The sequence below is a fragment of the Typopeltis vanoorti genome, chromosome 6, assembly GCF_054136105.1.
Source record: "Typopeltis vanoorti isolate ZY-2024b chromosome 6, IOZ_Tvanoo_1.0, whole genome shotgun sequence".
Lineage (NCBI taxonomy): Eukaryota > Metazoa > Arthropoda > Arachnida > Uropygi > Thelyphonidae > Typopeltis > Typopeltis vanoorti.
In genome coordinates, this window is record NC_143554.1 from 13,980,159 (window position 1) to 14,007,716 (window position 27,558).

The 27,558-nt window shown below is 38.4% G+C and overlaps 1 protein-coding gene and 1 long non-coding RNA gene across 3 annotated transcripts in view; one reads left to right on the plus strand and one right to left on the minus strand.

The window, feature by feature from the left end:
• LOC150105304 (uncharacterized) overlaps positions 1-27,558 on the plus strand; it is a 169,813-nt gene that overhangs the window by 134,653 nt on the left and 7,602 nt on the right. The window contains exon 3 of the long non-coding RNA XR_016548474.1: positions 15,946-16,062. This is a non-coding gene — a long non-coding RNA (uncharacterized LOC150105304). The remainder of the gene's footprint in view (positions 1-15,945; positions 16,063-27,558) is intronic.
• The window catches only part of LOC150105305 (protein deadpan-like), a 41,649-nt gene continuing 26,551 nt past the window's right edge, over positions 12,461-27,558 (minus strand). The window contains exons 1-4 of one of the 2 annotated variants that reach the window (XM_090394680.1): positions 18,671-18,825; positions 15,245-15,340; positions 14,270-14,360; positions 12,461-13,453 (exon numbers count right to left, since the gene is read on the minus strand). In XM_090394680.1, the coding sequence (XP_090250806.1) occupies positions 12,708-13,453; positions 14,270-14,360; positions 15,245-15,340; positions 18,671-18,718 (981 nt within the window). In that variant the 5' untranslated portion in view covers positions 18,719-18,825 and the 3' untranslated portion in view covers positions 12,461-12,707. Of the gene's footprint in view, positions 13,454-14,269; positions 14,361-15,244; positions 15,341-18,670; positions 18,826-27,558 lie in introns of those variants that run through there. The other variant, XM_090394681.1, reaches the window with a different exon arrangement.

Sequence of the window (27,558 nt, forward strand, 5' to 3'; positions counted from 1 at the left end):
ATAAAAAAGAGAAAAGAAGTATTTGTAAGACTTCAGTTACAAATTGAATGTGATAATGGACAAAAACAGGTGAAAGGGGCAATGCAGATGAGCTGCTGGCATCGGCATTATAGACGATGGCTTGGTCTAGCGCCTCCTCTTAAGAAATCGAATCCCTTTAAAGAAGTAGCCTCGAAGACTTTGGAAGTGCTACAGAAATCAGCATCGACGTGAGAAAAAAAAAAAAAAACTCGTAAAATGATGGATCAGATGTGGAACCACTATTGATAGCAGCACGCGCGCACATACGTCATCATCAAAGTCTGGAAGTAGCAAGCATGATCGCCAGTAACTTAATTTTTTTTAAAGGAATGGGTCGAGCCAAAGAAACATTCTTACTAGAAGAGCTGAAATTCTGTAGGGTGACGATGCCGTAGCGATTCTCCGAGTAAAACACCTCTCCAAGAACCACGCATCACTCCCAGCAGTTTTTTCCCGCTGTTCAAGAATCGACAAAATTAATTACGCTAATAAGTACGTGTTGTGGTACCTTAATTACCGTAATCTTCCGTAATTTTGCTTCGTGACGTCAAGGCACGTTCGCTAAAAATTTGCGGCTTCTAAAAGATAATTGTAGGCTGGTAATCACTCGTGGTGTCGCAGGGGTCATCGCTGTGACCGTAGAAAATTTTACCTCTGCTCCCATCTAATTGTGGACTACATCCGGAGTAAGTTAAAGACTGTAAGGAGATAAGACAAGATGAAGTGTCCACTAAGGAAAAAAAGTCACATAAGGAACTCTTAGGCATTAACTATGTTCCACTAGTTCTCTAACAGTCCAGTCACGTAACCATGGTAACTGAGTTGCCATATTCCTTTTAGATAGGTTCAACATTCGTGCAGTATCTTGACATTTTTCATTGCGAGTGTTTTTAATCTTTTTCATCCAACTGTTACGTTTTAAAGTATTGCTGCAGTGTGTGCTGAGTGAACTGACTGTGCTGATTAACTAGAAGCCTGCGAACAAGTTATGCCCCGATTTTACCTTCAGATATTAACATATTTGGTAGTAGTTGCATGTACTGCAGAGGTATGGTAGATATGAATTTGGGTAATTTGTATAGCTCACGCTTTTGAAACCCTAGATGCACTTAAATCTCCCGATGGAAGGCCAGTGATGATAATGAAAGCCTGATTGGTGATAATTATATTTTCCGCTAAACTTCTGTAACCGTAATTTCGACTAGCAGTAGTTGAACAGGACTTCCTTAGACAGATCACTTGGATGAAAGCGCAAACAGAACTTAAAATAAAACCAGAATGTTCCTTTAGCAATTTTAATTGACTCCGATAACAACTCATTGACAGTGACTTAAAAAAAAACAACTAATGGTTGAATCAAGTCTGACTCCGCTGGCATGGCTACGAGCTTCATTTTCTTCTCGTAAATTTAAACCTTGATGCCGATATTATTCTAAAAGATTGCAGAAGTCTTCAGATCTTGATCTTTATTAGAAAATAAACATTACCGAATTTATATATTGAAGACAGTTCAGTTTAAAAGATCCAGTGCAGCACGGTTTATAGGAATACGAACTGTAGCAGAACCAAGACAGATATTATGATTTACCCCCCCCCCTTTAGTGATAAGTAAGTGGGACAGCGGGGGGAGGAATATTAAAGAATGACGGGATCGTCAAATGGCTGCCAATTAAATACCTTAATGGCCGATAATAATTACTGCGCCATGCCTATTAAAGTAATTAGGGTGGCCGAGTTAGTTTAATGATTTATTCTTCCGAAATGGGTGGACAGGAGGGTATTAAGCGAGCCACAGTCGTCGTGTCATTTGTGTGTGCCTTCTGTGGTCGGAGACTAAGGGAAAAGTCTAATTTTGACACAATCACGCGACTCGGTCACAGGTTAGCGATCAACCATTACGGAAAGGTCGAAATTGCACGCTCCGACAGACATGAAAAAGTCCGGTGTTGATTATACATAGTGTGGGGTCGCGACACTTGAGGTAATTTCCAACATCCATCACTCACTTTATGTGCATTGGGATCACAGCGTCTCATCTTTTACTCCGAGCATCTGTGTGGCATCACGACGCTGAACTGGCCCACCATGTGCCAATAGACACGGAGGTCACGTCGGTGTCCAACATAGCAGATCGGCTGCTTTTTTTCTATCACCCTTGACATTTAGAATATCTTCATTTGGATGACTTCTTACCATTCTGAAGAGTGTCTCAAGACATTTGAAGACCTCCTATAATTCTTCTGGCTGTTTCGCGAGATAAAACAAAAACCGAAATTCCCTTGTTATCAATACTGGTTTCTTGGCTCAGTTGAAAATACCTTCGTAAAAGTTTTTTTCTTCGCTTTAGACGAGATTTCGAACTCAGTTCTTATCGACCAAAGGTCATCGTCGATAGTCGTAAAAATTGCCTTAGAAATATAAGAATTTGCTGGCGAGACTTTCTCATACTCCCTTTGGTAGGTTGCTTGGGATGTGCAAGTGAATGTTACCCCAGTTCCATTCACAGGCTTGTCTGCAGTTATTCAAGTTTCTTGATACTTTCAGTTCTTCAATTCAAATTCCACTTTGAACAGTTAATTCCCTGGATTAAAATCCCAATTGATGACAACTTGTTTCTTCCTGTTTTACACCTTCGCATAGTCCCACATCGTGCTATGGACTCCTATTCCTTGATATTGTGACAGACCATGATCTCTCTGATCTGATTTTCCCTTTCAGTCGTTTCCGACTGTAGGTGACTTTGCAGGCATTGCCCACAAAGTATTCCTGGTAAGATTTTTACACGGCAGTTCACCATTGCTTTCCCCAACCCCATTTTATCCGGGCTCGGGACCGGCATTTGGCTGGGACGTATTCATGACTGTAATCCATGTTGTGTTCACGGGGCCGGTTTGCCTGTTCTGGGGGACGAAAAACCCCAGTTTCCGGGTGGAAAAAACCCTTCCCCCAGGTGAGACCGGCTAACTTACCTTTAGTCGAAAGAGACCAGATAAAGGTTCCTGACGTCAATCGAACCCAGGTCTTTCCAACCAAAGAGTTGCGTCTATTCTGACTGATCTACGGAGGCTCTGATTACGATGCAGTGAAGCATTTCTGTAGAGGATAACCTGTACTCGAATTATAAGTTTAAATATGCGATGTGACAGACCAAACAATTTGTATTTTGATCGAACGTACCTTTTAAAAAAAACCCGTTTTTCAATTTATGGCGTGTTCGTCATTTTTTTTTTCCTTTTTGGCACTGCCGAAATTCCAATCCAGGTGTTTCCCATCAGAGGGCGCTCTTTTTATTGTTCTTCCACTTGTGATAGCAATGTATTCTTTTAATATACTCTAGTGATATTTCCCTTTCTAATAATAATAAAAAAAAAAAAATCCCCACGGAAAGCATTCTATCGAGAATTCAACGACTTCAAAGATTCTTGGCTTGCTATCTTGGGTATTTTCTCGGTGAATTACTGTTTAGTAGATTATGCAAAAGATTCATTTAAGTGGAAGTACCTACTAAGAAAATTCGACTGTTCAGTATAAAGTTTATGATCGTCTGGGTCGCCACATTTATTATGCTATGATTTCCTGCAATTCATTCTCTCTTAAAGTAACTTCGATATTAAAAAAAAAATTTAGTTTTAGGACTGTGTTTAAAAACGACCCTGTAAAATTTTCTTCTTCATATGTTTCCATTTTTGTTTGAGGACTAGAAATTGAAGTATTTTTCCAGCTCACAAAACAATCTCTTAACTAAATAAGTCAGTCCCCCACCAGAAGGTTGCGTTTCCATTATTCTCTTATCAGCATCGATAAGGAGAAACGAAGTTCCATTAGCTGCGAGACACTCGCTTTTCCCTTATCTTAATGGACGTTCTTTCTAATTACAGCAGTATGCACTCAAGAAGCGGTGCTCAAGCAGAATGCCTTTGCGTCTTAATTAACAGGTCTCTACCCCCCCCCCCCCCAATCGCGCTACAAAAAGCATCTTTTTTTTTTTTTTTTATCCCACTTAGACATCGCAGAGGAATCTGACCTCCGTAATTCGCCATCTGCCTTCAATACTAAAGTCGGGATGCATTAGACTTTGCCTCCTACCGCGACGGTAGCACACTCCACAAATCTCCCGCTCAATTAACTACTACTGTGGACACTAGGCTCGAGATTAATGACGGCGAGCTTTGTCTCAGGGGCTGTCTCCCTGCACTCATTTCTGGAGTCCAGCCATGTGAAAAATGGCAGTCGGCCTCAGTGCGTGTTACCGAAGGCCAAGAATGATGTACTTGAATGTCACTCCGAATGCTACAGACAGACAGACGAGAGGGTTGTGTGTTGCACGTAAAAGATGTTCCCATGCTTAGCTAGAAAGGTGTAATTAAAATCTGCTACACTATAGCATACTCGATATTAATCACTTGAAGCCTCGGTCTTCAATGTCTGTGAGGCAAGCTAATGGACATCAACATTTGTGGGCACTCTTGACTTGTGATGTGGGGAGTAGATGCCTTTTTCCCCTCTGCCTTCTTATTAACTAATATTGGTCTGTTAATTAATCAATGTTTGCTTGGTCCGTCGGAAGAGTTTGTCTTTTCCAGAATGTGTTCAAAAACAAGCAAAATAATAAATGGTTTCTTTATTAATTAATCAAACAGGACGTTTAGATACATACAAGATGGAGCAATGTTTGCGAGTGTGTTTACAATCATTCTTGCACTAACATTGGTGTAGAACTTCCTCTCTGACGATCTTATTACCTTAAGACTGCAGATATAGAAGAAAAGTGCTTCATATAGTGTCCTGATCAAATATGACAAATGCAAACAGCAATCGTAGGCACGTCTGTAATGTCAAGGGGCCTATCTGAATTTTGTTAGGGAAACTATTCTTGGAATCTTTCTGATAACTTTGCCAATTCCATTTTTCTGTGATGAATACTAGAATTTATAGCAATCTGAAATTAAGGATTGGTAGGGAGAAGGAGTTCTTTGATTAATTGATCATTAAAGATAATACCTTTTTATTCTCTTGAATTTAGAGACCTAACTAATGCTGCAGGCAGTGAATTACCGAATGCCTTGTTTGGCATTCGATAACTTTAATATCCTTTGTCACTGTTATAATAAAGTCGCTGAAATATAATTTTAGCAATATTGAACTAGTTGAAAACAGGATTTTTGGGACAGTTCATGGGGTAATTAAGCAAAAAAGACAATAAACTCTTAAGACTGCCTACTGTTTATCTTGATGTTTGAGTATTTTGCCAGTAATTGGTCGCAGTATGCCGAAAAATTCTTCGTATCTCCAGATCGCTGTGGAGAAAGGGAAGCACACGCACGAGATCGATGACAGAATTTTCTTTCATCGACAGAGGAGGAAGAAGGCTAAGAAAACAGCCACAATCTCTCCTTTAAACTGTTTGCACTATTTTCTGATGAGATCAACTAATTTAATCCTAATTCGATAATCATAAAATTAAGATTAAAAGTTGTATTAACGTGAGAAAAGAAAATCAAAGGTGCTAAGAATTGACCACAAAAGCTTTCAAAATAAGGAATTCCCATTCCCGGACGGGGCACTTTTCTCTATCTAGTAGCATTTCTTCCGCCTCGTGTGCCGCCGATTTAGAGCTTCGGGCGCGATATCGGATGATGTACATTATTTGCTAGTCGTGTCTAACGCGCGATGACTTCGACTCTGTAGACAGCAAACTGATCCCCCCTCCCCCCGGGACTATTGTTTGGCTGTCTGTTCTCGAGGCATGCCTCAACTAACACGTGTCACAGTCGTGGACGCAGGAACAAGTGGTGTGCATCCGCCTGTACATCGTTGGGGTGATCTCTCTCTACCACACATGCCCGAGGCAGCAGAGAGAAAGAAGGAAAAATATTTCGTAACTTATTTTTCTGCCATTTGTGGGTGACATCTGGTTGAGTCGAAACACAAAGAGGGTCTGTTTGCGCAATGTAAGGGAACGAGATGGAGTAGTTTCAAATTAGTCCGTTGGCTGGAAAACAAACCACCCCAGTAATTGGCTGAATTAATATCGTTATCTGACACTTGTGTGCGCGTGCGCTAATAAGGATATTATATTCTGGACACATGCCACGAAAAACGTTTCAGAAAAACCTGCGATGCTGCACTTCACATTTCCAAGATATTCGATAGGATCTAGAATAGTGGGCTGCTTAGCATTTACTGGATAGTCCTCCATCATAACGTGGCAATTTTGCCACCTTATGGTCTGTTCACTGCAAACTTATGATTTTTAAACCCGATTAGTTAAAATAAACATCCAACAAAGCGTCTTCTTCACCCCTTAGATACATGTTCCAACTAATTTCGATCAAATATGGACTGTAGATGGGTTCTTCTTATATAGTTTGGTGCTTCCAAAAGGAAGAAGACGTTTGCATTCTCTCAAGCCATCGCCATGCCGTAATATCTTCTTGCTGACTTTGTTATTCTCTTTCCTTGCTTTTGCCAACATTGTCCTTAAACCATTTCTTTTGCTTTGTCTCTTTTCTTTAGTCTTCATGTCTGCTGCATAAGACCAAATAGTATCATTAAACCAATGATCAATTGTGGCTCAGCTATTTCATCCGTAAGGCGATCGTGATATTTGCTTTTGAGTTGGAAAGACCTAGGTTCGATTCCTGTCATAATACGAGAACCGTTATAAACTCTTTTTAATCGAATGCCAGTTAGCTTGTCCCATATAGAAGTGTTTCATCAAGCAAATCGGGTTGGTCAGCCAGATGAACAATGACAGGCATACTATATTGGCATCATAGTTTTTGCTACCTTGTCGTCTAAACAACCCAGCCTATTTAATATAATACAAAAAAGAAAGCAGAATGTTGGCTTCAGTTTGGAAGCTGTTATTTTGAATTGACGGCTGAAGTTACTATGAGGCGAGTGTATTATGTATGTTAATTGCGTGTGTTCCAACGTCCGTATGATGCAGTTTGGAAGCGGCTACTTGGCTGTCATTATTGTTTTAATAGTCGAGACAATAAATTCCCTTCTGGAATTGAAGCATTAACATAATAGCAGCCGCAGGAACAACAATTGCACTAATTATTAAATAAAAATACAGTTACAAATGTATTTCGTTCTCGATATCCACAGTCGTTGTTGAAGCCTTTGAGTTTCTATTTCCTATTAATCGAGTCACATCTTCAAAATCCCTCGTGTATTATTTAACAAACCGATTAAATGCGATGTGCTTGGCCTACAGCACCGATGGGGAATTAAGAGGGACTCTTGCCTCTTAATGTTATATCTCCACTTATGATATTAGTGTTATAGTAGAAAGAAATTGGCATGTTACGGTGTTGCAGGTAATTGATTGAGCTGTGTATCAATGGATCTGATCAGAATTGCTGTGAGAGGTGACTAAAACCATGTTTTAAGTGTATTTTCATCTGTTAATTTCCCCTATAAGATAGCACAGCTCGTCGTCACCCAAAGCTGTTGTAAAGGCTTCGCATACTTGTGACATAATCTTTGAACTCAACGGCAATTTTCATAAAATTAATGATCAATTAATGTCTTTCACACATCTCCAGATACCCACAGAGTCGTCCTGTCTGTATTATGTTCTCTGAACCTCTATAATGCGTATAGCAATCTCTTGTATCACTGCAGGCGCATTCCTGTTTTTTCTTGGGGCTTGGAAAATCCCGACCAGACCAGGAAGAGTCATTTACCCTTCGGTTTTAAATCATTTAATCATGCGCCAAGCTCTCTATTAAGTAAAAACCAAGTAATTAATCACCGTAATTAATTACAGTCGTGCGTGAGACCACAGACAAAAGCTGCCTAAGAAACGAAACTAGCAACGAGTCCTTTGACAACCTTTGCCGACTTTACCGCCTCACAGAAACCCCAAGTGGTCATCATCCTCGGCAATTATAGCCTCATGTCTGTGTGACAACCGCTTACCTCTTCACCTTACGACTGTCAGCGGTCAATTTGGACGAACGACGACACCGACGGGCAAAAAACAGATTTTATTCTCGCTCGACAATTATTGTGTCTACAAAAGAAACATGACTCCCGGGGAAGGAGGGTTCTTATTAATCCCCAGCGAAGGACATGCTGCTCGCCTGTTGACACTGCCTTGTGACAGCTTAATCACTGTTTCTCACACACACAACTGACATTCAGTCGTCAAGTTACCCGAAGCGGACGGGGGTCAGGGACGTGTTCACAGACATCGGTCGGATTAATATCTTTCAGATCTTTGAGCACCTGAAGTCCCCTTTTTTTTTTTTTTGTACACAACTGCGACTTCTCTGCATAACCTGCACATCAGACATGTGTGCACATCTTCCAAATGAATTTCTGAAATATGGATTACGAAAACAAACGGTTTCCATGGCTACACACTGTTTTGTAACTTTCACTAGCCATACACCAGTAGAGGATTTAAGAATATCTTTCATAGAGCCGAAATATAGACAGCGTATGCTTGCTTTTTTTCTTTTTTTGCTCCAATCTTGCTATTAAACTAGTAAACCAAATCTCAAGTCTACAAAGAGAACCATAATTTTAACATTACATTCCACTACCTGCAGATTGTCACAAAGGACATAAGGCCAATTTCCGGACTGTGATCCACTGCATTGATGTTTGAATCTTTTATTTTTATTATTTTTGAGGAGGATATCTATACATGATAACTTAATGATGTCCTCCAAATCTTCTGCGTTTTTTTAAAATCAAATTTCAGTGTATTACACATTCGATTATGTATAATAAAATCTCGCCGATCGATTCACGGGCGTCCGCAGAAACTTTTCCAGGGGAGCGCAAAGCTCCCCTGGAAAAGCAATTATTTAATAATTGCACCAATAAATTTTTATTTCACAAGTAGATATCAAAGGGAGGCAAGTGCCCCGTTTGCCACCCTCTGCGGATGCCCATGGATCGAATATATATTTAGTTAGTAAAGTTCAGAATGCATTGGTTTAAAGTTAATACTTAGTGGCTGGGTGAAGCTGGCCCCTAACCTTATCTATGTTGTTCATCATGTTCTCAGAACGAGATCATGTTTACAACTCCAGCTTTCAAAAGCATTGAAAAAAGGGTAAGTATTCATTTTTTAGTAAAATTTACAGATAGGCACAACAAAGTAAATTTCATAATATCAGCTTTTGTTGCGATCTATGGGTACACATTTTTTTTCCCTTCTTCAAGTACCCACCTTCTTTAACATCTTGACGTTTAGCTGAACATGTGTACTAATGACTGCTTTAAATCAGAGATCACTTTCGGTAACTTTTAATAGCAAAACTCAAATGATAAAATATGACATAAAAGTTCACGCACCTATTCCGTTTTAATGTATGTTAATAATCTATGGAGGTGCAACTTATATGATAAAATATCATTTGCTGGTGATCAAGGTGTTCATTTATATTTCGACTAACATGGAAGCTTCAGGAAATCGCATAAACGTGATATGATTAAAAGTTTAATCATATCACCGTCTAAAAGCTAAATATATACTCATTTTATGTATCGCAGTATATCGAAAAAATGCAATCGAAATTTTAAATCTTAACTAATAATAAAAAAAACTACATAAACTAACTGGGTCAACATGTAACCTTTTGGGGACAACACGGATTGTTGTGCAATAGATTTTGAAGCCTCCTTTCGAACTTGGGATTGATACAGGACGAATTTAAGGTTCTTATTGCCCAAAGCTATACCTTTTAAGAAGTGCTTTCTACTGAGTAAATGTTAAGTTATTTATATTGAGATGAGGCTCCTTGTAATGCAAGGCCCTAAGCTGTACCTTGTCTAGTTTGCTTAAATTCTGTCCCGGGTTGATAGAGGAGAAAGCAAAATCTGATATGGAACTCATGTCTCATTTTGCCTCGACCTCAAAAGGATATTCTTTTAGGGTCAAGAGATAACAACAATAGTCTGTTGTCCTTCATAAGCATCCAAAAAAAAACAGAAGAATTGAAGCTGTAGCCACTTAATGCTCATCCCATAATTCACTGGTGAGCTGTATACAATCATTGATATACTGCCAGTACAGAAATTCTGTTTGTATATTTGTGCTAGTTTACCTCTCTTCGCAGGATGCCATTTATAGTGTCAGGGCCATATTTATGCACAGGCGCTAGCTGGGAGTCCCGAAAAATTAAGGCCAATTTAAGGGCCCTAAACAATGAGGGGACCCGGAGCACTCTAGTGCCCCGAAAAAAAGTGTTAGTACTGTCCTGATGATAGTTTTAGGCCAGCTATCTCCGATTGCTGCCGGTGGTGGTTTAATTGCCCCCTCAGTCTTAAAAAGTTAGGGCAAAAACAGCTTCGCCTAAAACAGTAGGCGAAATAAATAAATAACGGCCAAAAGGTGTTAGGGTGTTTTTTTTTTTATTTCAGATAAGCAATATTGTAATTTTTTCTTAATATAATATGGTCTACACTGCAGCAGAAACTTTATGGTAATTCTTAAGGTATACAAGGAACTATTTCACAAATCATTGGGACAATCGGCCAGTACTTGTAATAAACGGCATAATGAAAGCAAATGTATTCAAAGATGATTAATCAAGTACCTCATAAGAGTTGTGTTAATTTCCTCAAGACAGCTACAGAAATCTCGTGTGGATGAATATAGTTTAAGTGAACTGGAGTGCAACTGGTCTTTGTCAAAAGATCGGGCTTTATATGTAAGCATGCTACATATTATGTGTCATATTATTAGTGGTGTAGCTAGAGCTTTTGCCGCCCCTCTCAATACACACCAAAAATACTGAAAAAGTCAAAACGACGTATAGGGGAATCAATTAAAACACTATGTTTATTTTTGAAGTAAAACTTTAATTTAAACATTCTAAAATGTTATTTTATTGCTTTTCTGTTAGCAAAATCGTCGATGACATTGGCGAAGTCTATTTCATAGTAATGTAGGTAATTACTTCTTAATCAATTTTATTTAGAAAAACCTCTTACAAGTAGCAACATTTACAGCAATTGTGAGGAAAATTCGCAGTAGTGTTACAATATTTGTAACCGAGTTCTCGAGACTGTATTTTAGAATTAACTGCAGAACTTCCAAAATGTGGAAAGTGCCGCCCGGGGCGGATGGCCCCCTCCAGCTACTCCTCTGCTTATTATAGTATACTGGCTGTCCAATTCGGATAAGGATAATATGGCCCTTGGTTACAAACGCACACTGTATACTCCTTTGAATGCATGTTTTTCTTACTGTGTTCAGTTGTGTTATCACTTGGATTTCAATAAACACACAGATCTGTCAGAATATTAGCTAACTAGTAATAGTTAATACTGCATATACAGTAGTAGAGCAATCCTACGAGGTTAATTGCGACCCGGCTTAATTATTTACTTAGGCTAAAAAATTATTATCTAATCGTTTTTAAAATATTATTTCAGAAGGGGAATTCACTCCAGGAGAGAACTATTTTTGCTGCACAGCATTTGCATCTACTACGGGAATTAAAGCAAAATCTGAAATAGGCAATAAAATATTTGTTATCGCTTATATGATAAACTACTGATCCAATTTCCAGTTTTTAAAAATCACTAATAGGAATTGTGCTGTTTTTTTTTTTTTTTTTTTTGCATCATCCTACGAGTTTTCTAATTTTCCATAGATAGGAAGAAGTCACCATCTACATCTATTTAAACACCCAAGTTGGGTGTTTAAATTTCGGCCAAATGAACTATGAAACACGTGTCTTATGGCTATAAACGCGTTTGTTTTCTCCAGTCTATTTGAATGTTATGCAGAATGAAAAAGCTGCAAATTTCAATTGGATTAACTGTATATAATCAAATTGAATGAACAGTTCGTTACGACCTCCTCTAAGGCACTTTTTTGAGAGTCCAGATACTAAATTTTGTTCATTACTAAGCTGTTAAAAGTCTTAGACAGCTCCATCAAGTCTTCTGGATTTAAATCTTTCTCGGATATATAGCTTTTATGTTCTAACTAAGGAGGTTCACTCTGTGTACCTCTTACATATCTGAGAAAGATAATGGTTTTTCAATCTCTCACAAAATAGAAAAACTGGCAAGATAACATCATCTCATGACCTAAGCTGTCTCGAAGGGAGATGTCTGAATACGTGTATTTGATTAAAATATTCATTTATGCGCTACATCATTAATATTATTAGCAGGTACCGTGAAAGATGTTGCTGGTTCCAAGTGCCACAGGCTCTGTGATTTCGTAGACATATTAAACATTCTGTAATAAGAAAAATCATCAGCGCCACTTTTTTAGAGAAAATAAAAAGATTTGTTCTTAATTATGCAAAAATTCAAATAGAGGATGCATTTGATAAGAGAATTTCTTAGATATTTCCAGTGCTCTTTTTTCTTCAGTGTCTGAAGTTTTACAAAGAGAGTCACAGACCACAGAAAAGAGAAGTTAAAAAAATACTTTATTGAGCATGTTGGTGAATGCAACAGATTAACATGTTTGTAAGCAAAAGTCCATCGTGGGGTGGCAATGCACTTCTCAGTCGATCCCGAATCCCTTTCTCATTTCAAGAAGACGGAGGGATATTCGGGATTCAACAGATGTGTTCATTTTCCTTCTCGGCCATTTCATTCAGCACTCGTGACAGCCGTATGGGTAAGATGCGAACCGAGTTTTCAACGACGTACATACTGCAGTTTGCCATTGACCTTTCTGACCTATCGGTCGGTTACCACGGCCTCCACACGGTTCCGCCGGAGTGGCACTCACCTCTGTTTTCTTCTAACGGATCGTGATTGACGGGACTGTTTGGCGGCTCGTGACTGTTCGGCCTCATGACGTAATCTTCGCTGCTCAGTTCCGACAGTTCGCTGGAGAGAGGACTCGGTGACCTCCCTCCTCCCGAGTGGCCCGGTACAATGAGCACACGACTTTTTTGAGCTTGTTCGTGCGCAGGAGAACCCACTTCCTTGGATGAGTCTTTGCATATTAAGCCGAAGGCACTCACCGGACACGAGGCGGCACCGCTTAGGCAGTCGGTGCTGACAGTTACGTGACTGGGAAGGATCAGCGCAAGGTCACCATTAGGAAGCCGCCTTGGCAGAAGACGCAGTTCGCTAACGTTGTCAGTCTGGACGGAAGAGGGAGGCGGCGACGCGCTCTGTTTGCCAGACATGCCGACAGGTGGGGGAGACAGGGAACTTCCAGCCAGATCGCTTTCATTTCTGCCGAATGCGGTTTGAATTCCGATTACCGTAGACACAGGGTCGACATCGCTGGAGTCGTCCATCGCCACGAAGCTCCGTCCCAACTCCGAAATATCGCTCACTCTTCTTGCTAGGTGACGACCCAGACGCTCTCTCACCTCCGATCGGACGCATTCTGTGACCGCAAGAAAGGCTTCCACTTCTCTGGCACACTCTTGGAATCCCACGCGGAACTTGTTCTTCAGATGGGGATCGCTGAGCAAGTTTGCTGAAACGATACAGACAAACATATACAGTGAGTCAAACTTGGATGGAAATGACATAAAAAAAACACTCTTTATTAGCCATGCAGACAATCCTAAAATTTATAATTTTTATTCCCATTCGTTTCTTTCGTCCTAAACTGCACGCCTTCTAAGCAGATGGTGCAGTTAAGGAAAGCACATGTGAGTTTTCACTTAATGTTACTTTTCAAGAACTCTTCGTGTAACTTTTAGGATTGCCTTTGTTTAAGATTAACTGCATTTTAAAGCATTGTTTCATTTCACAATGGAATTCAGCTACATTAAATGTTATTATTGTAAGAGAAAAGAGTTACCACAATTTGGGTTTAATAAACACCAATTCTGGTAACAGATTTTCACTTGAATCATGAATGGATGATTCAGTTACAAAAACAAGAAGTAAATAGTGTCTTTTGCGACTACTTATTTCTGGTTCGTTATTCTGCATATCCAATTACCTATTTGTACGAAAAAATCAGCTTGTTTCGGGGTTTTAGATCGTGTCTCTTTCTGACCTTTCAAGAAAGAAACAAGAACTGCATAACCGACTTGATAACATTGAAGATGATAATCAGAAATTTGCAGTGTTCAAGCTACTGGAGGTACTAGAGGGAAAGTAGGGACCACTTCGATACTTGTTTATTAATCAAACATCGACTAGATGTATTTTATCCGAATGTGCCCAATCGCTGAGTATTAAATCTAAAGTTAATGCCAACACAGAAGCAATTTCGTGTCACCATCCACTGGAATTCATATTCATTGAGAAGCGTTTCCAAGTCTCTATTAGAACTACGTACCTGTTCTTCTTTGACGGTGTAAATCTTGCAGATGACGAACTGCCAACTCCAGAATATCAGCTTTCTCCAGTTTTGAATGCCTCGGTGAATGCTGGAAGAGAAAGATAATATTACTACATGCATACACTCGATGAATTATGATATTTCGAACTCTGATACTAACAAGATTGTTTCTACAGTCTATAATCACATTTTACCGACTAATTTAGATATAAATGCTAAAATAATTAGTCGTATCACTAGAGTTCTCAAAATGTCTATAATCTTCAGGAAACCCGTTGCCATTGCTAACACAGGTTTGATCTCATTAGCTGATGTATTTTCTCAGAAAATGTGTCAACTACCACCAGAAGAAACAATATCTTTAATTGTGCTTATGGACTTCTTCAAGTCCCAGGGTCAGAATCTAAAATTCGGATAGAAACTGGGTGCACAGTATTAGAATGATATCCTCTTGAAGAGGGGGGGGGGGGGCGGTGCGTTTGATTTAATGACTTCAGACATATGTGGAGTGCAGCTGAAATGTTTAGCACTCGACAGTAAGCAGTATTGATATTTCCTTGTTCCGAAGCAAAACATACATCTATATTCTGGAATTGGCGTCCAATTGGAGGACATAGTTGTATTATATGTTTCTATATGATATAGCAGTTTGTATGCGCATTATAGTTTACACTAAACTGAACCAATAATGCCAAAAACATATTTGATGACTATTTTAATAAGAACGTGTCGGACCAAATTTAATTGATAGATGTATATCGAAGAGACATTTGGTTGCTATCGATGGTCGAGAATCAGCGTTGACGTAAATATTCGTGAAACTATTCAAGTACGAGTATGCCAATACATTTTACTCGTACTTGAATAGTTTCACGAATATGTAGATTACAGTAAAAAAAGTACTCGAATTATTACCATGTACAAAGAAAAAAGTGTTTGGTTTGCATTTTAGATTCCAGTCGTTTAACTTACCTCGGGTTTTGAGTTATCAGTTAGTAGAGATTTCAGCTCAGTCAAACTCTGATTGATCCTGGCCCTCCGTCGCTTCTCCATAAGTGGTTTAGACACCTGACGGAAAAGAAAATACAAATTTAGCCATTGGAGAGAATTGCTGACAATGAACTATAAAGTAATCCCGGTTATGACACGATTTTTTTTATGTTGCGTTAATATGAAAATATTAAACATAACAATTCAATTTCAGTATTCTTTTAAAGTAGATACGACCAATTCCGATTTAATATGTAAACATCTCTTTTACGTTCAGTAATATCTTGTAGCCTGTTTATTTAGACACGTTCATTCTTTTAGCTGCCGAGACACAGAGAATAATATAATTCCCCCCCGCCCAGACTAACATTCAAGCCAAAAAAAAAAAAAAAAAAAAATACTAATTTCAAACAAGAATAAGTATTTATTCCCATGATTCTGCAAATTTACTGGAACATTTGGTTGATAATTGTTGAGCAAAAGCGTATTCTGAAATATATAAGGAATTTGGTAGCTAGAATATTTCATTTCATTTCTGATGGATGCGAATCATCGATCTCCCAATGTCTTGAATAAACTGATCAACATAAATGTAGGCTATTGAAACTTTTTAAAATGGCTAATATTAAACATCTGTAAATTTATTGCATTTAATTATTTTGTTAATTCGTTTTATTTTATAGGAAGCTCCCTACAACCGGAAGTTCAGAGACAAGATGCGCAAGAAATGTGCGTCATTTATCTCGATGTCTACCATTTCAAGAGAGGAATAGTTCGTTTCACATGCCTTAAAAATGGAGGTTAGTGATTTGGTTAAGTTTTATGTGTTTTACGATGAAAAAGAAATATTGTATGATGGAAACAGTCCATATATGAAGTACATTGAGAATTAACCACATTGAAAACCAATAATATTTTGTGAAATATTATTATGAACTAATGCCAATTTTGCCCTTCCCCCTCAGGAACGCTAATATTCGACTAGCAATTGGGGCATAACTTGCTTTATTTATTTTTTAAAAAAAGAACATTAAGTAATGAAAAATAGGGCAAATGCCTGAAGCAGAGGTTCTCAGTGGGCCATAGAAATTATCAACAGCGCAGCAATTAGAAGGTTATCGTTAGCGGACTTGTTCCTGCCAAAAAATTTAAATTAAGAAGACTGTTCCAAGATTATCTACAGCGGAGTAAAGCCGAAATAATCTAACTTAAAGTGAAATTACTTACTCCCCCTCCCCCCAATCCTCTGGTAAACCACACTTCCCGATGCTATGTCCGTAGAAGTGTTGTTTGTATAGACGTTGTGTGTCATCGTATTGTTTTAATCGATCCATAGTCACATTTCCTGATGCATGAGAATCAAGCGAATTAAACTACGTACGTGCTGCGTTAAGTTGTTTCGTGTAAAAATCGGAAATGGCAAACGAAACATGCGAATTAATGAAAATAGAACTCAGAGGTGACGCAGTAAGTTGTGAAAGATTTTCGAATGGGTGAAGGGCATCTTCAATTGCTTGTAGTATCATCAGAGATTTTAAAAAAAAATGTTGAGAAATATATATGTACGATCGTCAATAATGAAACTATCAGGAATAATCTTTTGGAGGTTGCACGCAGAGTATTTTTAACCGAAAGTTTTGATGCTTGATCATTCCACGACTGTTGATGGCAAGTCAAAAATTGCACGTGTTTTTTCAGATTTAGTTTTCAGTACGTGGGAAGAACTTCTGAAGTATGCACAGTAGCAGTTATGCATTGCCAAATCAACGTTATGGTGGTTATATCATTTGTCGTTCATCATCATACGTGCGAAATATTTATTTCGCACGTAATTTAATTAAATTATGATAACAGTTACCTGTTCCCTATCTACTGACAGGGAATAAATCTAACGTTCATCACTCCATAAGGCTCTTAAAGAGCAAGAATACATTGAAGTTTTCTATTTGAAAAAAAAAAAATTCGTCATTATATTTACTAGCAGTGTAGCGTGAATTTATATTTATTTCTGCTTTGTCTAAACGAAGTCACCGATGCTTCTTATCTGGGTTTCAAGCCATCTCTGATTAATTGCGATCACCTGCATTCGAAGAGAATCAACGAATATATTTGGATGATAATAAGAGGAAATACATCGCTGCTTAATTATTCATCAGATAGAAAAATTGTGTATCGTCTTGCGGTCTCCTGCGCATGATCTACAGTAATATAGCCGGCAAGCACTTCTATTACTGTAGCCCTCGTAACTGATGAGAAGAAAGAGTGGTCCTTCCACATCGTCACTTTTTATGTCATTATGGGCGAATGCACTGCTTCACATACGGAGAAAGATCCGTCAATTATGTACCGGCTGTCCACCTCTCCCAGAAGGGTTAATTCGACCTTATCACAACCGAGCCCTCCCTTGTGGCTTCTGTTACGTTTTCTTCGTACAAGGAAAGAAACTTGAAGCCGCGTGCAACCTAAGAGAGCTTGGCTAATCTTGATTAATATTCTTCCTGTCAGGACATTTCCAAGTGGTTGGCGCATCTGTAGCGAATGCCATCACTCAAATCGCTGGCGCTTCGCAACGTTAACAACAGTATTTTTTAGAAATACTGTTTTTTTTTTTCATCCAACAACGAATTTTTAGACTTGCTAATTATTGTAGTAACGAAGCCCTATTTCGATTTTTAGTAGTTCATTTGGAGATCATTTTAAATTATTCGTTCATTCATTAGCTTTCAAGCTTAATCTGGATATGACATTCGCTGCTCAATTAGTCAGATCATGTCATTTGATCGTGGAACGAATTAAAGTAGTTTTTGCGTGCGGGCGAAACACCAAGGATGCGTGGCCGGTATATTATGCCTGTTCGTTTGATGTGTTCGGGGATGAAAAACCATCGGCACCTTTGTAATGATATCAACTAATTCGCCTTCGATCAAAACCAGGACGCAAAGGACCTCATAAATATTATTTGCGTTGTAGACGAGATCAAACCTAGGTCTTTCCACCACCCAAAAAGCGAATGGTGAGGCTTCTTCCCAGCTGGCTACGAAGAAGACGTTTATGCTGCTTTTATTGTAAAAGATATTTTAAAGAGTTGCCAGCTTCACCATAGCTTGTTTTCCTTTTGTTGCGAGTTTCACTCACAACAAGCTTTAGGGGCCACTTTGATTGAAACTTTCATTAGACTCCCTAAGCTTCATCCCCCCCTCCCTCTCCCCCCACGGTCAAGGGGTTTTGGCGCGGTACTCACACCACCTTGTTAAATGATCTAAATAATTTCACTCTGAGTGTTGGTAGGATTAAATTCGCGTGAAACCGGAAAATACTGATATTATCAGAAAGAGAGGATAAGTGGACGGGGGGACGAGAAGGGTACACCTCAAGTGACCCCTTAATATATCAGGAAAAGGGACTCACCCGTCTGTCTCCATGTTTTTTGTCCATCCTTGTAGTAGCTGATGGCATCCTCTTTCTCCGCTGCTTCTCATGCAGTCATCCTAACACCGTCACCCACTGTTTCTTCGGAAGGGGAATGCACGATCTCGTACGGTCTTGCACGCGACTCCTCGCGCGTGTGCTCTTGTGTAAGCGTGACAACGAAGGTGAAGGGAGTATTTCAGGTAAATGCAGACATCTCAAATCGAAGAATCGGCTTCCTTATGCACGTGGACTTAGAACTGCCCTCGCTAGCAGGAAATGAGATTAATCCTTGCTCTTACCTCCACGGGACTGGCTCGTGCTGAGCGGGGCCATCCAATGGGAAGGCAGAAATGAGCGAATGATTGGCCCTCGCGAGTAAACAAAGTAAAGCCCCGCTGTTCGTTGCGGTCCCCAGCGTGTGTCGCGCGCGATCAAGGCACGTGCAGTCGCGTTCCTGTAGACAAGCTACCTCCCACAGAGACCGTAGGGGGTGAACGGTCTCCTACCATCCCTGCTCCAGGGTACGTCCTGCAGAGAATTGCCGAAAACAGCAGCCGTCACATTCCGGCGGTTATGGCGCATTTGGAAGTTGACGGTATGGGATGCATTTGCAAAATGGAAGAATGCGAGGCCCACTCGAGGTAAACCGTGGCGCAGGTAAAACTGGCGTGGCTAAAGGGAATGTGCTGACATCTAGCATACGTGACAAAACCACTGCACGAACATTAACAAAGCGCTAAGCACAGCAAGAAGCCAGTCACCAAATTAGGCAAAACAGTGGAGCTCAGAAATTTCCAGTCATCGCCAAACGCACGCTTAAAATGGGGGCAAATGTGAGCTTCAGTTTAACAACGGAACGTTTGCTTAAAACATTCACACACTCCTTTTTTCTCTTTCGCTGTATTTTTTTAAGCAATAACCTTTCCATGAAAGCTTAAAAACAAATTCGAGGTGTGTGGGGATTACCACACATGAAGCGATTTTTCACATTAAACTTAAAAAAAAAAAAAGACTAAATTAAAAGTCATAGTATTTCCTTAAAGTCATTGTTTGACATGATTTAATGCTCCTCTAAATCATACTGCTTCCATAGCTGCAAGTGTCTACAGCAGTGATTCCCAATTGACAACTCTTGCACCGTCAGTGTGGATAAACACGAAACTTTTTTTTTTTTTTGAGATGGAGAAAAATTATGCTAAATTGACATTGAGCTTTCTTTACCATAAAGTAAGGGCTTCTCTAGTTATTTTTTAAATCTTCTTTAATAATTTTTGATGGGTAGTAGCTATCTTGTCGTCATAACTGGGATATATACAGTTCATATTAAGACTTTGTTGAGCGTGTGAAAGAAGAGTCGTGGCTGAGGTGAATTGAGCCACTGACCTATCTTTTTATAAAAGTCATCCGCGCCAAAATTCAACGTGTTCTAAGTTGAACATTAGCAGTCTGCTCTTTTGGTAGGCCGTGGATGAACACACAGCTTGCCAAATGCGAGTCTTAATGGTTCCAATCGAAGAGATTTAAACACTACATTTGTTCGTTGTCGTCGGGAAGTTCATCCAGTCGAACTAAATGAAGGAACAGTTTTTATTTTTTATGTGTCTGTTGGAGTGAGGGTGGGAAATAATAGCTTTTTTTCCCAACCGTATGGTTTAATCATGTTCGGCCAAATTTGGAATCTAGTTGTTTGTGATCCTCGGACAATTTCCGCGCAGCTGTAGTAAAATGAAGGGCGAGAGAGGCGAAAAAAAGAAAAATTCCAATACACTCCACTGTAATTCGTATTGTTCACCCGATTACGATCAATTATTCTTCGACCTTTTTACCTTCTTTGTTGAATAGGAATAAATAACATTTAATAAAAAAAAAAAATGAACTAGTTTGAGAAAGTACGATGCCAGCTGTAACGTAAAAAGTCGCACATACATATGTGACTCTTTTTTATGAGATTATACATTACTACACCAGCAGTACACGTATAATGCTTGTGATTAAATATTTTTTGCCTATTATGTACCATATGCAGTGATTTTCATCTCCGGGTGTGATGCTTGGGGAAAAACTTTGCTCTAGAAATCAATCCGGATAATAATATACTAAAAGAAAACCTTTGTTGGGCGGAAGAAGAAGAACAAAAAATAGTAACTAAAATTTTAAACGGCGATGAAATTTAACAGTATTTTATCATGCTCGTCATTCGACAATTATCATACAACCTTCTTAAGGGAAGAGTGCTAACAACTTTAAATTCTCTCCATCCATGTGACAAATTTTGAATTGTATACGAGTGCTTGGGAATAAGTAAAAGATCCTGTATCAGATTTCTTTCTCCACGATCTGTATTAATATCGTAAATTTAGTATGATTTTGAGCTTTGAATTCAACCTCGAAGAGATTCCTTTACTTTAGGAGTGGGGGCGGAGTACAGTAGCTGGAAAAGATTTTGTCATCAATGAGTCAACTAAATGATTTGGTTACGTGTTCTCATTATATTTTAAATAAAACATATCGGCAAAATGCAGTTTAGTGGCAATTTCTCTGGACATGATCATATATGTGTGTGTGGGGGGGGGATGAGTATCAGATTTGTGCACTGCTTTTGACGTTGAACGATATTGGCAGGAGGCATCCCGGACTAGAGAATTTAAAGATTTTCAAAATGAAAATCTTCGGAAGGCGTCAAAATATTAAGGCCAAAACCAAATAAGGAGGGAAAAAAAAAAAAAATCTATTGAGGCATGATCTCAGTGCCACCTAATATAGCTGGGAAGATGTACATAGAATAAAAGTCAGTACTATTTTCTCTTTATGAACTAGGATAAAATTTATTTACTTAAAGCTTCCGAGATTTATATATAAAATTTTTGTTGCATACATCCTTCTAGAAACAATGATGCTTTAGCCGCACATCAAACTGTTTTTCTCTGGCATGAAAAAAAAAAGCTGTGTTGTGCGTAAAGTGCTTCCAGAGTATTGTGATACAAAGTTGCATAATTCTGTACAATATAGGCCCCAAGAGACAGGCAGATTGACGATAAATATTTTTCAACTTACTTCGGAGTTATATGCGTCCATTTTTTATTTTTTTTTAAATCCAAACCAGGCCACACATAATATTGAATGGACATCAGGTTCGTTTCTTTCCATATCCAAAGAGTATTAATCTCAGTTTATTGTTGAATTTGGGAAGTTCAAACAGTCTGCAGTGACACCCCAAAGCTGTTAGTTATATCCGTGATATATCTTTGCATAACTTCGTAGCCTGCTCCTTCATTACATGAGCATGACTAGCCTGTACTGTTTTTTATTTTTAGATGTTTCAACATTTCAAAAAATATATGCGGATACTAACGTATGAAATGCGCATTAAAAAATAAAAATAAACTGGGACAAAATCAATGAGAAAAATGTTTGCAGAATATAATGCGTTATATCCCACAGTACTTGAGCTGTTATAGTTTGAGCACTACAGCCGATTTATTTTAATAGTTGGTGTGTCGTGGACAGAAAAAAATAAAATAATAATGGCCGTCCTTTTCGTTTTTTTTTACCCTATCTGTCCACTCTGCCTTCTCATTGTTATAGAAATAGACACTGTACCATTTTAAGTAAAAGAAATGCTATTTTCTGATTCGTTTTCTCCACATCATGAAGCTGACACACACACACATACAAATCTAGTTTGATTAATTTTTATGATAAAGCCATCAACGTGTTCATGGGATTATCTTAGCTGCCAAATAAGTCGTGGTAAGAGTTGTACAAATATATAATATAAAAGTTTCGTGTCCTATTTGTACATTTATTACTGTGCGTGAGTTAAGCTTTAGATAATCCGGGATACCCTACTAGAGTACAGAACAAATGTATTTATTTTTTCCCCGTCCAAGCCACGTCTTCCTTAAGGGATTCAGATTTTCAAAACTAAGTCTGGTGCTGACATTTCATACTACTTCACACAATTTCTTCTCCTTCAATTGACTAACCCTCAGCGCACTTACCAAGAGAAATATCTACTCCTTACTGACCACAGTCTTTCTCAAATTCATAGTCTAGAAAAATCCTCTTAGCTCCTTGTTTCTTTTATCACATCTTCTGATACTGGGATCTCGACTATTGTGCTGTCTTATCAAGGCCTTAAGGAGAAGGACCTTGTTATCGGTGTCCATTTAAGCACAAGTATTAGCGTATTTTTCAAAGATGATAAAGACAATACACCAATGTTGAAATAACGGGGAAGCATATTTTCAGAGAAATCTGTATATGAGTCCTGTTGAAAATAGATTTTTTTCCACATCACGCCTAGCGATTCATATACGTTTTTGGACGCACTGATCTGGCCCACACCCGATGTTCTGTTTTACTATGATCGGGAATCTGTGCAGGCCAGATGACACTTTCAGCAAGATATTGTCGTGCTGAAAAAGACATTCGTCTATTCCGAAATATTGCTGGTATGTGGAGAGTACTGCATTATCCAGAGATGATGTTGCATATCCGCCAACCAAACTTGCATTTGGGCATAAGGTGTCCCCTCCAGACACTTCCCACTTGCTCATCCGATTGGAAAAAAGGATGAAGTGCGATTCGTCACTTTTTATCACACAATTGTAATGCTCTACGGGCCAGTCGTAATGTTCTTTACACCAATTTCGTCCGAGCTGCTGACTGATATTTGGCTTTTGTGGAACTGCCCTTGTGTAAGCACTGCTCTTTACATAGTGATACTCTGAACATTTCCACATCGAACTTTATGCACCACTCTTTGGCTACTAAGGTCTTCCTCCACTACATTTCTTCGCTGATATTGTTGCCTACAGTTGATTTTAGGTTGCAGTGTTTAAAAGGGAAAAAAGGAGAAGAAGAAAAAACTAATGGTCACACGTGCTGTGCATTTTGCGAAAGCAACTTGTGGTCCGATTGCTATGACAATAAATGGTGCTTTCATTATAAAAGACTGCTGCAAACGAAACACGTATATTTATGACTCTCTTTCTCTATGATCATTTCGTACGATGTTATTTGCGAGGACAGCTAAAAAAAAAAAAAAAAAGCCCATTGTGGGGTTGCTAAGAGAAAAGCTATTCGAAACACACTATGGTATAAATGAGACATTACACCGCGCGAACACAGTTAGCAGTTGGAATTGAAGAGAGGGAAAAAAAGATGGTGTGAAGTAAAATCAGATAAGAGACAAAGATGCAGATTACTCTCCTGTTATTCATCTTCTATATGGATCATATGATGAAGAAAACTAGCATGAGGCTTGATATCAGTTCTTTACTTTATTGAACTACGTTATACTCCTAAATGAATCCTGTACACGTCTTCAGGACTCAGGAAATTGAATAAACGCTGTGTAACAAATTTTGCATAAAATAAGCCTTTCAAATATAACTATTTGAATATAAACTATGAAAAATAGTTTAGTGAAGATGGAGATAGACAACAAAATACGAAACAGTGGTATGGGGTGAATTCAGCTGAATAAATTTATATGAAATTAGTCAATAAGAGAGAAATTATTTTTGATTAATAACAATGTTTAAATAATTATATTTAAAAAATAACAATGAAATAAGAGAGAAATTAGTCAAACACTGAACTATATACAAGACAGTGTTCAAACCAATTTTAATTTAATGAATTTGCAACGCAGGTTTCTTGAATACCAGTAATGTGTGAACAGAACTAATCTAAGGTAGAACGGACGATAAAAGGTTAGCAAACCAGGTGGCTGATATCAAGAAAATTACCAGAATCTAGGTGGATTGATGCAGTTAGAAGTGTCTCAGAAGGTTAATTGGGAGGAAAGTTGTCGAGGGATGTATTATTACTATCATAGCATGCACAATTCCCTCATGTCGGGAATTTGATTATGTTAATAACCACAAAACCTATATGTTTTTGTTTTTTTTAAATCGAAGTGAATTATATTAAGTTTCGATCCGCCCTTCCATGCACTTTCTCTATTTAATGCCATATTGAGAGCAAGTAAATAGCTCACCTTGACAAGATTTATGCAAATAAATTTACCGACAGACAAAGATTTTGAAACTTTTCAAGTACCAAAGTACTGTAGTTGTAATAACTGTTGCGCTTAGTTCATTTGTAAATAATTTTCCAACCTGAATTAATATGAAATAAATAAATAACAAGTCTGAGAATTTTCACTAAACACTGAATATATTTACAAGAAGTTCCTTTGTATTCTATCAATTGCTAACATCACCCGTAAGGCCATTTCATCATCGATATTTTTCATGCACAATAGCATGAGAAATAGAAGATATAAGCTTTAGCCAACTGAAATCACTGGACGAAAATAATTCTGCTGCAGTTTGATTATTTTTTTTTTTTACAGTAGACGATAAGAACAAGTCATCTGCACAAAATAATCTCTGAGCCTCTAAATTCGAGGCATTTCAACATTTTTTTTCTTAGAGATAGACCATTCCATTTGACAGTAGGCTTTATCTCATTTTTTTAAGAATTATAAGATCCACTTCGAAATGGACAAGGGCTCTATTTTGTTACTTTACAGATATCGTGGCTTTTAACTGATCTGAATTGTCAAAAGTGTCATGGAATTATCTGTTATCAGGTAGATCGATAATTAAACATATTATAAAATATGGTTTTATTACAACTTCAGACACAATTTCGACTGAAGCAGAGACTGGCTATAAATGAACTAAAAGAGTTAAAGTTTTCTAACAGAACAGTGTTTTTTTTTCCCCATAAGCATTTTGACAACTTCCATTCCAGGTGTTTCCTAAAGCCTTTGAAATTTTTCTTCTTTGACCTTGAAGTAAACTTACGTGTGATGTTCAACGGCAAAACTTTGTAGGTCAAAGACATAAATCCACGATTACCGATAGGTCATAACAAAGCTCAGTCCAGTTTGAACGGACCTTAACTAAAAGATTTGGAAAAGGAAAGAGCACGTTATCTCTTCTTTGTTCACTACAAAAAGACAAGATTATCTTCAGACGAATGGGGTAAGGAGATGTTCGCTACTAGCAAACACTAAGTCATGAAAACACAGACATGTTATTTTTAGACCGAAGGAAACCATACACCTGTGCTGTCTGGAAAACTCACATAGACAAGTAAAGAAGCCGAAAGGGAGAGTGTAATCTAGTCGACAGGAAGGGTTAAAGGTCACGAACTGACAAATGTTGTAGAACAGAGAAAGTAAATTGTTTGTATTCTTTAACTGCAGTTGGTAGAAAAGGGAGTCAGCTGCTACGAAAACAAATATTTTGCAAAGATAGCTGGCATTGCTTATGTAGCATGTCTCGTTGGATACAACACAAAAATCATCAGAACAGTGTGGAAATGGCGAGAGAAATAATAAGAAAGAGGTTAATTATTTTAAGGCTGACTGTTATGATATTAGATAACAATATTTCGTGTTGTTCTTAAGGACGAAGTAGATTATCCTCGCATAAATACTTGCCCTGTATCTTTCCTTGAAATTATTTGCATTGTTCATATTGACACTGGTAATTTAATCGAAAGAATGAAATGTTAATATTGCCAATTTTCTATTTTTAACTGAAGGCACACTGAAGTCCAGTTTCGCTGCTTATTCATAGTACATTTCTACTTGGAAACTATTGAGCAAGCGGTAGTTTGTCAGCAATTTGGAAGTGGCTTCTTTATTGACGTTATTTTGAATCATTAGGGATTAGCGGTGATTGCATTTTAGAAGAGAATCTCAGCACGTTATATCAAAGTAGCCGCTTCTAAATTGCAGTCAACCTTCTGTTGACTCAGGGGGTGAGCTTGCGAAGGCTCACCCCCTCCACAAAAAAAAGTGTGCCTCAGATTTTTAGTCTGACTGGGCTGAATTTCTCAAGAAGACCTCAGCAATGCAAGAAACGACTATATTCCAAATTTCGTCCAAAATAGTATAAGGTTGCGAAATGTAGAGGTGGCTGTGAGTGAACAGACGAAAGAAAACAATAATTCTGAGAAATGCTTAAAACATTAAGTGCCGTAATATTTTGCTTGCCAAGATGAATGCCATTGACCGAAATCAGAACATGATCTTGCAGTTTTAGACGTTTCATTTTCTAGTTTCAGGTAATTCGGCCATTTTTTTTTATTTAATAATAAACATCGAGCTGTGATTTTGGACTGGCTACCATCTCCCCTAACCTTTGATAATATGCAGGCTTCTGAGATTTCTCAAGAAGAGAAATTTGTGGTATAAACACATTATATAATCAAAAAAAAAAAAAATATATATATATATATATTAGCTAACGCCTTTTTATTCCCGTGTAGGGAGTAGGCGAGGCCGTTTTAGCCATATCTAACTTTTGGAGATTGAGTGGGCAGTTCAATCTCCACTGGTAGCCAATCAGTGATAGCTGGCCCAAGGCTATCACTAATTAAGCGGCACGCAGTGAAGAGAGACGGCTTAAGAAGTGCCACCATCTTGTGGTCCCTAACACTCGTATTTAATTTCTGAAATAATGTGGGTTCTACGGTCGATTTTCTTGAGTTTCCGGGAGAAAAAACCCGTTTGCCCGTGCCAAAGATCGACTAACTAAGGAACCGGTCGAAAAATGACTAAGAAAAATTTCTTCTAGTCGCCGAGATGATTCCAACTAAATTCGAAACCAAGAAGTCTTCCTTCGTGCGGTCAAGCGCCGTGGTGTGCGAACGCCATATCCACTGAACTACACAATCTTCTGTACCCCCCCCCCCCAAAAAAAAAAACTTCCTTTCAGAGTATTACTTCTCACCTGCGCTTCTACTAACTATACAATTCCCAGATGGGATGGTACATCAAAAATACTGATGCTTTCCGAAGAGAATAATTCTTCTCTGACAGTCTTGCTCCAAATGCTATTTCACAGATGGTCAGCTTG